Source organism: Macrobrachium rosenbergii, chromosome 13 (genome assembly GCF_040412425.1).
Source record: "Macrobrachium rosenbergii isolate ZJJX-2024 chromosome 13, ASM4041242v1, whole genome shotgun sequence".
NCBI classification, from domain to species: domain Eukaryota; kingdom Metazoa; phylum Arthropoda; class Malacostraca; order Decapoda; family Palaemonidae; genus Macrobrachium; species Macrobrachium rosenbergii.
The window spans coordinates 22740597-22755585 of NC_089753.1; the positions used below are offsets into that span (position 1 = coordinate 22740597).

A 14989-nucleotide genomic window follows, 5' to 3' on the forward strand; every position below is an offset into this window, starting at 1 on the left:
AATCAATTTTAAATATTTTAAATTATATTTTAGGCTATGATTACCTTCACGTTCGTAATATGATCGAATTATAGATTATCTCGCGACGTAATACTACCCCCGCACGTTACGTCGTCTATGAGCACTCGGTAGAATACCCTCAGACAAGATGGAGGAAGACACAGCAGCCAGAGTGCAAGAAATCCTAAACAAGGCGACGGAAGAAATCAAGTCGGTGAAAGTCGACAAAGAAATAGAATTAGACATCGACGTCGGGAATCTCGCAGTGTCAGATCAGAATGCGGTCGACGAAAGGTTGTTAAGGTGAGTGAGCTGCTGCTGCTGCTGATGTCGACCCTCGACGTCGTCGTCGGGATTGATTTCTCCACAAACGACCGTCTTCCTTTTTCGATCCTTCTGCTGCCATTTCCGTTGTTTTGATACGTTTGCTCTTCCTGAATCAGCTGTTTTATTAAAGATATTTTGGGTAGAACTAAGTATTAGTTCCGCGTCGGGTATTACCTGGGAAGTTGACTTTTTCCAAGAAGGGATTGGCGTGGGAACCACAATAACCCAACGTACCCTAACATAACCTAACCCAACCTAGCAGGCCGTGTTACTTAGTCGGGGAGCTTCGCCCCCCGGACCTCTCAGTGAAGGAAACTCTACTCTTTACCAAAAGTTCCCCCATAGCCTAACACTGCAAAGGCATGATAGCAAATTATGGTAGAACTATAGGTTAGCTCCGCGTCGCCGACGGCACTATAACTTGACATTTTCTAAAGCTTTTTGGTTGCTAATTATGAATTTACCTTGCATTTTTGGCGCTCGAGTCTAATTAACCTGTAATTAACCCCCAAAGTCCATCCAACAAGGGGTTTCCATAAGCGATCTTCACAAGACAGAGTCACGTCTGTTTGAGCGGTTCATATCCCGTCCGGTAGGTAATAATTTGTTAACGTGGAGGGTACCCAACCCGCCCCCAGGCCACTACTAAACACGGGCGAAGTGGAAATTCCCATTTGTGGCGACAACAAACATGCAATCAGCCAGTATCAGAACCCTTAAAAGTTTAGAAAAAACCAGTTGAAAAGGTAAAAACAGGCGCGGAGCTAATATATAGATTTACCAAAATTATAATCAGTTCTTAGGTTAATTACAGGTTAATTACAGTCAACCAACAAAAAATAATGGTAAATTGTTGATAAGCAACCAATATACTATAGTTAAAGTCAATTTCCAAGGTAATACCCAATGTGGAGCTAGTAATTGCCTAATTCTAGCCTGCAGGTATTTCGGTATTTAGACTGAATGCACCCTTGCCTGAATGCACCAGACTGAATGCACCACCAGTCTAGTCTGAATGCACCACCAGTCTAGTCTGAATGCACCACCAGTCTAGTCTGAATGCACCAACATTGTAGTCTGAATGCACCAACATTGTAGTCCAATGCACCAACTGCCTAGTCTAAACAAACCAGACCAAATGCACCAACTGTAGCCCGAATGTATACATGCATCATAAAATTTTTTTATTCATGTTCATAAAAACAAACATCATATATAAAGTTTCTTAGTCTTCTTGATAATAAATACAAACATCTTACAAGAAAGTCCTCATTATTCTTTATTACTTAAGTGGTTTTAAAAATCACAAATAAAAATCGTAAATTATGAATAACATATAGCAGATGTAGTGTTTGTAGCCTAATATTCATGGGAGATCTACCAGTTACTGCATCTTCTCAGGTGCTCTCTGATGTAATAATGTCATGATTTTCGTATGCTTTCCACAGTTGCAAGTTTTTGCTGCTTAGAATGGGTCTTTTTACTCTGACCTACAAATCTTCTTTTGTTTGGTAAGCCTTACTTGAAAGAGGGAGGAAAGTGGTCTCCTCATAAAGTGTATTAATTGCAGGTAGAGATTCATTCTTTTTTAGTGGGAGTGTCGTGATTTAAACGATTGTGCCAACCTTCAGCTTCATTATTCATCCTGACTACTCTCTTATATGTTGACCAGGTAGGCGGTGGAGCGTGATTGGCTGTTTATCCATGTCTTTCTATGTAGTCGAGGAGTTTATGGAGCTTCTGTACCTGAGTAGTCTGAGCTTGAGGCATCTGTCTTTCAGATGGTTTGAAAGCATTATTGATATGGGAGGCTGGAAGGTTGGGGAGTGCCATCAAATCACGTATGTAATGGCGCTGAGGAAGTTGGTGAACATATGTGACCGTAGCCCATATTTTTAACTCTGTTGTACACAGCCTGTGCCCAGTGAAACCAACAACCAAACACAGGAACATCCGGTAGAAAACTTATGAAGAGCACTCCACAGAGCCCGTTCAAAATCTGCAACAATCTCTTCAACCATAAAGTTGGATGGGGAGAAGTTCAAGAATAGCGTCAGGATAGCTGTGTAATCGGCACTCTTTCGTTGTGACATAATTACAAATAAAGTGGGACTTGCTTTGTACAGTCACCACACTTGATGTAGCTGTGAATGCTGACAAGCTGTACACAAATGGCTCCCTAACAACTTTGAAAGTTCCATCAGTAGACAGATCTTGGACTTGCTCAAGAAGGAAAGCTGGGAGAGGGAGAAGCAAATATCAAGTGACGTTGACCATTATGGTGAATATCTCGTTGAAGAAAATCACTTGGGATATGAGAAATGGCAACAATCTCGAACTCCATATCATTTGGATGTTTTGGTCATAGCTGTTGTCGGCTCGGGTTGGCAGTTCTCTGTGAGTTGGATACTTTTGGCAGTTCTACATCACCAGTTGCAAGTGTAAGAGAGCATCTTTAACAATCTTCCCTGAGGATCTATAGATATTTTCCTTGGCTGCTGCCTTAACCATAGATATTGCTTGTACTCGAACTTGTGCCCCTAGGTTGCCTCCATGATTGTGTTCCTTGGGACCTTTGGTGAAGGTAGTACCTTGCTGACTAACACTAGCAAAACACCTGTTCTTCTTTGTGCGGTGCGCTGCAGATCCATGAAGTTGATACTGACGTTACCGCTTTTAACATGCTGGAATCCAGGCTATCTGTGAGAAGATCACCCTATTCTTGAACCTCCTCTTACTACATGGTAGGATGTTGGACTATCACCATAATGTCAGTGGGGTGGTTCAGTGGTGAGGATATCTCCACAGCATGACTGATCTCTTCCCACTGGTAGGTTGACATTGAAGAAAAAGCAATGAGTTTTGTTGTAGTGGACTCCTCTGAAGGGTCATCTGGTTGATGTTCCTCGTGGCGGTGTCATCAAGTTCTCTGACGGTTACATGTGACTGAAATTTCTGTCAGGCTGTCAGTGCTCATTTCTTGCACATTGTTGAGCAGAGCACCTATGGCAAACCCACCTAGGTAACCCCACTTCTCCCCTTGATCAGTTTCCCTATAGAATTCTCTTGTGATATCTGCAGCAAAAATACACAGTAAAATGAGTAAATTCATAGACTACTATATTTCCACTATGCCACCCACTGACGTGCCACTGAAATATCCAAAATTTCAGAAAAAAAATTCAAACAGTAAATAATGGATAAAGCAAGCCAAAAAAATGTCTCAACTGTACAGGCCCAAGAAAGGCTGAGTTTACAAACCAGAGTTGCAAGTTCTGTGCTGCCAGTCATTGCAGACATCACAGTGCAGGGCTTCTTGTCTTGGTCTTACATCTGCTTCACACACTACATGGAAACTCAATCCTGTCTTTAGACCTAGTGGTGTTCATGGCAGTGTAAATGGCCTGAAGATTTCTTAACAATAAGAAAAATGGTGTTGAAGTTTTGTGATGTCTGTTTGGAATGGACTGTACTACTAGTTTAATAAACTACCATGTAACAGCAATAGGCCTATTCATAATTAGCCACTAAACTATTTTAATTACCTTCAGTTGGTGCAGTGAGACCATTTTGGTTAGATGAAATCGGCAAACAGCTTGAAAATTGCCAGTCACTTTTTTTGGGGTTGCTCTTTTAGTGCCCTATACAATGACATGAACAACAGAGCCCCAACCAGACTGTACTACTAGTTTAATAAACTACCACGTAACAGGCAACTAGGCCTATTCATAATTAGCCTCTAAACTATCTTAATTACCTTCAGTTGGTGCATTGAGACCATAAAGCATGGTGCATTTAGACTGGGTGGTGCAGTCGGACCAAGATGTGGAGCATTGGAACCTTGTACATGGTGCATTAAGACCAGGGGTTGGTGCATTCAGGCAGTGGTGCATTAAGACAGTGGTGCATTCGGACTATAAACCGGTATTTCTACATAACAGCCCTGCACTAATTATTACCTTGGAAATTGATTTTTCCTATACTTTTTGTGTTGCTGAGGAGCCTGAAGGAGGTGGTGGTGTTTATTGTTGGTCAACTATTATTAACTTAGGCTAGGTACATCTCTACCCAACAGTGTTGGGGACCCTGTGGGAACTCCGGGTTTTGGGTGGGGAAATACACAGGGAGAAAACCGGACTGTCAAGTTTGTTCTATGGAACGGTTCCGCACATTCACAAATCCTTACTGTAAGGAGCCGAATGTTCAAGAAGGGGTAAAACTACTTTAGTTGCGTGGCCTTATTCCCGCCAGTCACTGACTGGGATAAGTTACGGCCTTTTTGGGGGGGTCCAAGGGGCAAATCCCCCCCTGTGCCAGGTCAGGACCTGGCGTTATTGGAAAGGTTATGTCTATTTCATGTATGAGGAACCTGTCCTGGTCGACGACTGGCAGGAATCAGCCGCGCAACTAGAGTAAAGTTTTACCGCTAAGGAAATCTATTATAAAAGGAACCATACTAACCTAAGGTACCCTAACCTAACCTAACTTAGTAGGCATTGTTACTTAGCTTGGGGGGGGCAGCTCCACCCCTCTGGTGAAGGAGACTCCACTTTTTACCAAAAGCTATCCTGTAACACTTCGCATATGCAGTAGCATTCCAGGATGGCCAGCATACAATAACATATCAGTTCTGAGGTTAATTATAGGTTAGTTACAGTTGACCAGCAAAAATTAACAGTAAAATCTTGATAAGCAACCAAAATACTATAGGAAGAGTCAATTTCCAAGGAAATATCCCATGCAGAGTTATTCCATAGGTCTACCTATTTAAAATTATGGACTCCCAAACAAGGGGTAATCCTAAATGAAAAATGACTCCGTTTACAACGAAGATCAGCTTAGGGTGCCGTGCCATTCCCAACATGTCGAGGGTTCCGTAGGCTATGGTTTAAGGCCCCTGACCGTTCAAAGGTGGATGTGTACATAGTCTAGCAGAACGTGCCCCTACACCCACCTTTGATGTCAGATCGACGTAGGTGTAGCCTAATTAAGGTAAAATTTTAGTAAAACTGAACACTACCCTACTGTAACCTGGTTCCTGCCAGTCACCAACTGGACCCCCCAAGTAACACTAAACTTCAGAAACAGTGAACTAGATCCTGATCCCATTCTTTCAGGAAACTACCCATTTACAATCTTTTGTTTATGCTTTTACATTCATCCCCAAGGGGCTGGTACTAAACATGGCACCAGTTTTGCTCTTGAACTGTTATGTACTGAACCCGGGAGGTTGCAGTAGTAGTCTTCAGTTTCATAAAAATTTCACTTTGAACCATTACTGCATTTTGGAATTGAAAACATGATTTTCCTATGTTTGAATGTATGCTTTGAACATTTCAGATGTGTGTTTTCTAAGAAAATAAGTCGTTATAGAGCTAGGGAGGCCCACCTTTATATATAGCTATTCAGGGGACCACAGTGAGAAAGTGGGTTTGTGTGGGGGTTAACACAAAATGGGTAAAATACAGCAGTTGATTTAACCTAACCTAAGGTAGCCTCACCTAGCTGTGGGGGGCTTCAGCCCCTATGGAATCCCCCCCTAGTCCACCTAACCTACTTTAGCATAACCTAGGATGCTAGGTCATTACCAAGCCAGGGGGCCACCCTCCCTGTTTAACACAACCTAGCGCTTCTTGTCTTTTTCTAGTCCTAAGCCCTTTACCTAATGTAATGTACTGGGCGATATCCGCACCTAGCCTGGTGGGCTTCGCTCCCCTTGGACCCTCCCACCCAACCTATCTCAGGGCACAGCAACTGACTATTAATAAGGTTGCTGTCTAACCAACAACAGCTAACCTAACATAACCTAGGGCATGGTATTACTGTACACAGTATTGAAAACATTCCATAAACTTACCTTACCTTGAGTAATAACTATGGGTAGGTTTGATGTCTTCAGACTGGTCATGATCTTTCCTAGATGTTAATAGCCGTTGGATGGCAGACTGTGGATGGTTAATGAGTGGTTCACAAACAAAATTTACTTACAAGGTGGAAGATGGTGTTATTCCCCATGATTCAAGGAAGAATTGCCAGGTAAGTTGATGGTGACAGGACCACTTGTTTCAAAAAAAAAGTGTCAAAATTGAAGGAACATACTAATTAAGTTATGGTATTAATGAAGATTTTACCAAATTTCTGTGATGAAGAGCCAGACATCCCCAAAAAAGTGCAAAATGACAAAATTTTATGAATGGACGTTCACTAAATGTAAATTTGTAAGTGTTGTCATTCTGACTTCTTGACTACAGCAGATGAACACAAACCGCCAGGACTAACTTCCATTCAGACATGTGTTTTGGCACAGGAGATGACCCAACCAAAAAAACCAACACCTATCCTTTTCTTAAAATATTGTCCTGACCTAACCCTCCTAACCTGACTTAGGGTGATGTGCCCTGACTTGGCCCTGGAGGGGAGGGAATGGCCAAATAGCACTGAATATAGGAAATAGATTGGCGGGACTTAAATATCCGTTTAGACGTGGTCTGCCACTGGCTGTGACCTAACCAAAACAACCTAAATCTAACCTTTCCCAGAGTGTTATGAAAATAAAGTGTCACCGACTTATGGTGACATCGGCTTACAGCGCATTTGATCTTACACGCTTTTTCAGCTCTGTTAACGGCATTTTACAGCACCATAACTTGATCTTGCATCAAGTTATGATGCCGTTGATGGCACGGGTTTAACAGCAAGAATAGGCATCAAGTTAACAGCGCCTATGGCACTGTAAACTTATGCAACATCAAGTTACGACACCGTTAAAGCACCGATAACAGTGAAACACCGACTTACAGCTGAAATCAACTTACAGCGCAGTGCTGGAATGGATCCCCTGCCATAAATCGGGGACCTTCTGTAATAATATAATGACTTTAAATTAGTATCAGTAGTCGAGGATTACTGAATTGCATGGTTTGCCCTTTTGATCTTTGGGATCCTATGTATCATTGACAAATATGACTGCTGTTCAAAATTGTCGCCACTCCAAAAGTGGAAAACAGCACGCTGACAGAATCTGCTTACGCTTAGATGCTCTGACTTTCATCTGCAGTTCTCTTGTGATGGTTTCCTGGTGGCCTATATAGTTTAGAAGCTTGAAAAAAAATTGATGGTGACACTTGTAAACAGTCCAGAAAGAAGTAACAGACAAAACATTGTTTGAAATCTCAAGTCTCATCCCAGTCCACTTCAATTACAACTTGAGATCCCTCCAGAGTTGCTCAGTTGTCTGAGTATGCACAATTAGGTAACAGTCAACAGATTGCTCTGAGTGATGGTTAACTTTGTGCATGTACCCTTCATCCACAAGGATTCGACGTTTATAACTGAACCAGGATGTAAATTTATTCCTAAGGAACTGCAAACTGTCGCCTCATTTAGGGTTATTTGTCAGTGTACTGTACACTGAAATCGGTCATTGAAACTGTAACAAGGAGGTTCAAGGGGTGAGTTGGGGAATATCCTCACTCGCTGTCATCAAGGACATTTTCTTTAGCTGTTGTCAAAAGAGGATTCTTGCTGTACTTCTGGTGACTGCTAAGTTTTGCTATCAAGAAATGGTGTGAATAATTTGGGTGTGAAAGCCATGAGGGAGTGTATATGTCCCTTCATGCCCCTCTATTACTGCTCCTTTGTAAGGGTAGGATATGCAACTGTCAGTTAAGTTTTTGTAGAGGAGGAAGGCAAGAAGCAGTTACCTACCAATCCCTCCTCCCTTCCCCTGCCTTTCATGTGTATGCCACTCTTGGCTGAGATGGTCTACATACAGTATTTTAGCCTCGTAGTGGTTGTCATTCATGTTGGCAGTGCCCTCTTGGCATTGATTACAGTTAGTTTTCCTGCGAAGAAAAGAAGACATTGGCTAGGGCCAAGGAGGAGAAGCATAATCTCTTTCCTTTTTCCTCCTCCTTATCAGGCTCTTCTAATGTGAGCAAGAGAGGAAGAAAAGAGGTCCAAGAAGACCTTTCACAAGAATTTAAAGAAGATTTCAAGGAAGAGCATTTCTCTGGCTTGGGTAGGCCATTGTGTTTGTCCATGTCTGCTGTCGGTAGAGCTGATACAAGTTTCACTGAACGAGCTAGGTATCCTGGGTTTGCCCACAATTTGCAGACATAAGCAGTGCTTGCGAGTATTCCACCTTGTTTTGTCAGAAGTAAGTTTATTAATATATGAAGAATTTACAATTTAAATATGCTCTAAAAGTGTTAATATACTTATGTGTAAAACTGAAGTTCAGATGTTCTCCAGACCTGTGACTTGAATGATCTATGGGATAATGTAAGTATGGAAAACATCCAGGCCATACTGTAACATGAACCATGGATGATGAAAGGAAAATAGTTTTTTTTTTTAGTAAATTACTGTATTGAATATTTTGAGAATGGTTTGTTTTGGCTTTAGTTGAATGCTTTCTGTTCTTAAGTATAGACATATGAGCTGAAGTGAGTTCATATCCTACAAGTTCATGTAATCCTCTCAGTCCATAGCTGAGCGTCATAGCCTTATTGTGAGGGGTGTGCTCATTTTGGTTCCAGTAGAATATTTTAAATCAGTGGATATATGTAACTGTTAAAGATTTATTTTCTTTTTAGTGGTGTAGTGGATGATTGATTGAACTTTGCTGTTTGTATCTTGGCTGGAAGACTTAGTGTAATAGGAGAGCCTTCTTTGTTGTCTTCTGTTTAAATTCAGTGCCCTTCAAGTGGAGTATAATCTTGGGATGTCTCATTTTGTCATAACACCATACTTCTTTATTGTGTATACATTGGTTGTAAATGTGCACATAATTTTGTTTTACTCATGATTATTGTAAGTTGATAATGTTCACCATTCTTTCAGAGATCCAGAACAGTCCGACAGTTACCTCTGTAGTTTGGCCCGTGATGGTGTCCAGGCTCTGTTAGCCAAGGTTTGGGATCTACCGACACATCGCATTGATAATGCTGTCTATGTCACATTACCAAAACCGAGCACCAGGTAAATGTATTGGCAGTCAGATGTTACTCCAGTGACTTTATGAATGACACCTTACTGCAGTGTATGAAGTATGACTTCATGAATTCATCTCTTTAGTTATGCTGAGTTTCTCATATAATAGATGTTTGTTAAAAGCAGAATGAATCAGAATGATCAAGGTGATATATTACACCTTATTTATCATGTTGTAGCTGCAGTAAATTCCTGCCCTTGTAGAAGGTGAATCTTTTTAAATATCAGGGGACTTTTGGCATATTTTTGCCAACACCCTTGTGTTTTGAACAGTTGAATTACTAGTCACTGCATAGCCTAGTTAAAGAAATTCTCCCTCTCTCTCTTTGTCTCTCAGGTTACCAAGAGAAAAACCACTGCCCAAAGGTCCAATCCTTACAAAATGGGAACAGTATGCCAGGGAAAAGGGTTTAACAAGAAGGAAGAAAGAAAAGAAACTTTGGGATGAAACACTTAAGGTGAGGAGTCATTTTATTTTTACCTTGTATGTAAAATTTAGCCTTGTAGGTGTCTGTTTTCTTTGTGAAATATATATTATCTTTTGTAAAAAATGCTTAGTTGCAGTATTTGTTTAGATTACAGTAGCCTTGCAAGTTTCATGAAGTAGGACTATTTTTTCATTTGCTAATTGCAGAGATGGGTACCTCGGTATGGTTACCGCAAAGTCCAAGCAGAAAAAGAAAAGAATTGGGTAATTGAAGTACCTGGTAATGTAGACCCCTATGAAGATCAGTTTGAGAAGAGGGCACAGCTAAAGAAAGAAAGAATTGCTAAAAATGAATACCAGCGTCTTCGTAACATAGCACGTCACAATAAAATAGATGTTCCGAAATTAGGTGTTACAGGAAGTTCATTTGCTACCCCAAAAGAAGTAAGTGAAATTTTTTTTATTGTTCGTTATTTATACCTTGATTAAACCAATTGCATTTTATGTTTAACTCGTTTGTATAATTATATTAACTCTTGTCTTTTCTTATTATGTACCTTGTTGAAGATAAGGAAGTAGTATGTCTTGTCCTTAAGACTGAGAAAGGTCATTGTCACTTTTAGTTATGATGTATAGTTAAAATATGGAATCTCAGATAAGACAGTAAGGCTTTTTGTTCATGACTCAGGGGATAACACATGTGGAGTGTTAAATTAATAACTAAAGTAATGTGTTTGTTTGAAAGATATTTTAGTTTTAACAAATATTCAGTGATGATATGATTAATGGTGTATTTGTTAGCCTGAAAGTCACCTGATAGTAGATGATGGTGCTGCTGGGTTTTTAGGCAATATTGCCTCAAGTATAAATCTGTTGAATTATTTTAAGAGTTTAGATCACATATTTAAGGAAAGCTTGAGTCACAGTGAAGAATTTACTGCTGTTTGCAGTCTACTGGAAAAATTAATTATCCATATCAGCAGCTTGTCTCTTGTGGCATTTAATACCTCCTCTTTGCTCTTTGCAGTTTTCTGAAATTTTGGGATAATTCAGAACTTGGTTTTGGCAAGTTATTGTTTAAAGAAATTATATTGTGTCAAGATTGGCTTTTATTTATAATACAAAACCTTACCTCGTGGGATGAAAAAACAACTTTTTACATTTTTTATTTCAAATCTACCTACAGGCTGATGAAGTCCTTTAATCCTGATTGTTTTTTAATAGTTTTATTGAAATGAAAATTGGTAGTTTTTTATAGAAAACCAATTTATAAAAACGGCAAATAACACCTATTGTAAAATTGAGAAGTTTGTCAAAGGATTTGAAGTGAATTGATGTTGGATTGAGAGCAAAAAGAGCCAGTTCCAGGGAGTTTGAAACCCATTAGAAGACAGTATGATAATTACTGAAGACATTAGTGTAAATATCAAGGTGACTATCCTCAGTGCCATAAACAGAGCCAAAGGAACGGTGATGTTAATAAAAGATGAGGAACCAGTTAACTGAATAATAGACTTACCGTATATTAGATAATGCATACAACAGCAACCTGAATTACTTTTTACTGGCATTTGGATGTTTGAGAAGGGACATTCACAGATTTATGCCTGTCTGGAAGGGTTAGCACCCAAGATGTGGGATATCATTTGGACTGTCATTTGCACTAGGGCATACCTACATTTGTCTTATAATCGTATTGTTGAAATTAATAAACATAATTATGAAGCAGATAGTATTAACATAAACAAACGATAGCCACTGGTTCAAAAAAAAACAAAAAAACTTGCAACCAGGAAACTAGTGCAGATTTCATATCTACCAGATAGCAATATTAAACGTTTTATGTATTATCCATTCTCCTTATATGTATTCGTAGTAGAGTGATAGTCTCAGAGTCATGAAATGTATCTTAGTATGCCAACTGCAATAATAGTGTGAAATCCATAAAAAGTAAAAGCAAATTTTGCCCATTTCAGTGAATCTGAAGAAAATTTCAGAATTAGAGAAAAAGTGGTATTGAAGTATACATAACAGCTGATAATTTCAAGTGTAGTTCAGAGTAGTATATTTTGTTTATTTGTATTCATTGTGTATGTGCAGTCAGATTAAAGGTTTTTTATTATGTTAATTTTTCTCTTGACACTATTTAAAGTTTTGAAATGACCAGCCTGAATGTGTCATAAGTTTTTCTTTCATGTCTGTTATTACCCATGTAAATAAGAGTTGAATTGCTCAGGGAAGTCCAAGTAGTTTTGGAAAATTACAGTATGATTGTAGCGAAGGAAACTTATTCATTAAAGACATTTCAGTCATCATCGTTCTGAATCGGCTGGTAAAATGCTAGTGTGTATCTTACTTTCAGCCTAAAACAGCCTGTAGTATCATATTTTTATTGCAGCTTAATGTCGCGATGCACCATGCTAAACATGCTACAGCATCAGCTGGTAAATTCCAAGAGTCACTCCCAGGGGAAAAGAGAGCCAAAGGTTTGGGTAGAAAACGCAAGGTTGAGTTTACAACGGGAGATGGCCAGCAGGAGAAAAAGAGATGTCTAGAAATCCTCAGCAAACTTGATAAACCAGATTTGAATCTTGAAGGAGCAATAAGTAAACAAATCACAGAGGAAAATGTAGAGTAAGTAGGCCAATTTGGTGTTTATTTTGTTTCTTATTCATACAAACTACAAACTTATTGGTTTACTGTGTTTAGATACATGACCCTCTTGTTAGTTTACAAAAAGAGGATCAAATTGCTAATCAAAATTAGCTGATGCCCCAAAGTATATTTTAATGTTAAGAATCTTCTAAGTGACAAGTGTATCAATACTATACAATGATTTCATGTAGTTAATGTTTATTAACTACGGTTTATCATAACATACATATTGTCCAATAATGCAGAAATGAGGTCTCTCTAGATTTAAAAAGAGAAACTTGCAGAGAGAGATAAAACGTCTTTCAGTTCTTCTTTTTTAATCCATATCTTATCATGTGTTTGTGAATTGGTTTTTGGTCATTGTATGTTTGTTGTTGTTTTGACATTTTTTTGTTAGTATAGGCTTTGTGTTTTTTCAGTAGAGTTGTGTTTATCAGTATGCCCCTAGCTGCAACCCCTTTCATTCCCTTTATTCCCCCTAGCTGCAACCCCTTTATTCCATCTAAGTTTCCACCCTCTCCTAACAATTGTTTCAGCATTATTTTCAGTGCTGAATGACACCTTAGGTCCCAGCGCTTGCCCTTGGTCCCAAATTTTATATTCCAGTTCCAACTTTTGTTTGAGGCCTTGCACTGGTGTTGTGAAGTCTCTTCAGAACCACTAAATAAATCTTCACAGGAAGTATCTGTGTTTTAAATAACCACAAAATTGGTGCATCTTCTGGCATTGGCATCTTCAAGAAGTCAGCAAGATCCATGCCTTGTTGAGGAATGTGACTCATACAAAGAACTGGTCCTCATCACTCTCTCATTTTCATATAACTTTGTTACCAAGACTCTGTCCCATGGTAGTGCAGACCTGCTAGAAGTCCCATTTGCTATCCCACTTCTGTGCAGTCACATCTAATGTGGATGACCTCTTTCTTGAGCCAGTAAGGGCAGTTAAATCATGTTATGGAGAATTCAGCTTACTTTTACCAAATTTTTCCAGAGATATAATTAAGGAAAACTTAAATGTGTTCTCATTGGGTCCAATCATTGTTTAGTCATGTCTTTAGGGAGTGTTGTTCATAATGCAGCTTCATCCACCTCTCCCTAATTCACTGTTATCTGCATGTACCATAAATTTGCAAGAGAAGTGGTCATATGGGGATACTTTTCTTCATGTTTCAGGTGTTATATCGCTATTAAGAAACTACTTAGCAAATACAGTCTACTGTACACGGTCTTGTACAGTATTACCTTTCTCATGGTTACCAAGATGCCCATTTCAAATCATGGTGCCTGGGGAAGCTTGACTTTATATTTTTCTTCTTTTAGTACTGCTTCAATTCCTACAATATGTTATGCCATTCCTCCAATATTAATTCCCAGTAAACCCATTATTTATATAATGAGTGCTTTCTTCTTATTTATTAGTACCAGTAAACAGGGAAGCCAGTGTGCAGTGGAAGATTTCTAGATTTCAACTAAAACAAACTATTTTCACAGCAGCTTTGCAGCAATGGTTTGCCTGAAAAACTATCCTGCACTAAAAACAATGAATGGAAAAGGTTTGTAAGAGTGGAAATCCCAGACTATTTTTATTTTTATAATCAGTGCTTTCTTCTTATTCTCAATATGGCTCTTTCATCTTTTTTTGTTTTTGTTTTCAAACATGGTAAGAGTTGGCTGTTTGTATGAAACATGTAGTTGAAAATTAGTTAGATTTACCAGTAAATCCATAGGGATGCCAGTGTGCTAAAGAAGTTTTTAACTTTACTGCTCGATAATGTTTTCAGCTTTAAGACTGCTTTTCACCATTTTGATTTGAGATAGGTTTTATGCCATCTGATGTCGATTTGAAATAGGTTTAGCCAACTGATGTTGATTTGAGATAGGTTTTATGCCATCTGATGTCGATTTGAAATAGGTTTTATGCCATCTGATGTCGATTTGAATAGGTTTATGCCAACTGATGTTGATTTGAGATGGTTTTGCATCTGATGTCGATTTGAAAAGGTTTTATCATCTGATGCACTAAAAACAATGATTTGGAAAATAAGAAATAGGGTTTTATGCTCTGATGTCGATTTGGAGGTTTTATGCCAAAATTTAGTTTTATGCCATCTGATATTTGAAATAACATGCCATCTGATGCAAAATAGGGAAAGATGTTGATTTGAGAAATCTGATCATTTGAAGACTATTTTGTTTTATGCCAACTGATGTTTTTGAGATAGGTTTTATGCCATCTGATCGATTTGGAAATAGTTTTTATGCCAACCTCTGATGTTGATTTGAGATAGGTTTTTATGCCATCTGATGTCGGAATAGGTTTTAATCTGATGGATTTGCATGTTACAATGGCCATCTGATGTCGATTTGTGTTTTATGCCATGTTTATGCAACTGATGTTGATTTGCAAACATGATGTCGATTTATAGGTTTTATGCCATCTGATTCGATTTGAGATAGGTTTTATGCCAAATGTTGATTTTAATAAGAAATAGGTTTTGTTTGTAGCTGATGTTGAAAATAGGTTTATGCCATCATGTCGAGTTGAAAATTACTCGGATGGGTTTATGCCAAGATACTAGGTTTATGC

At 38.8% G+C, this 14989-nt stretch overlaps 1 protein-coding gene and 1 pseudogene across 1 annotated transcript; one reads left to right on the forward strand and one right to left on the reverse strand.

Moving 5' to 3' along the window:
• Window positions 1–115: 115 nt before the first annotated feature.
• LOC136845007 (ribosome biogenesis regulatory protein homolog) lies at window positions 116–13085 on the forward strand. Its single transcript, XM_067114667.1, has 5 exons — window positions 116–303; window positions 9172–9309; window positions 9659–9779; window positions 9956–10192; window positions 12147–13085. The coding sequence occupies exons 1-5, from the start codon at window positions 149–151 to the stop codon at window positions 12384–12386; spliced, it is 891 nt and encodes a 296-aa protein (XP_066970768.1). The 5' UTR covers window positions 116–148; the 3' UTR covers window positions 12387–13085.
• Window positions 1750–4115, reverse strand: LOC136844551 (uncharacterized; annotated as a pseudogene).
• Window positions 13086–14989: the final 1904 nt, after the last annotated feature.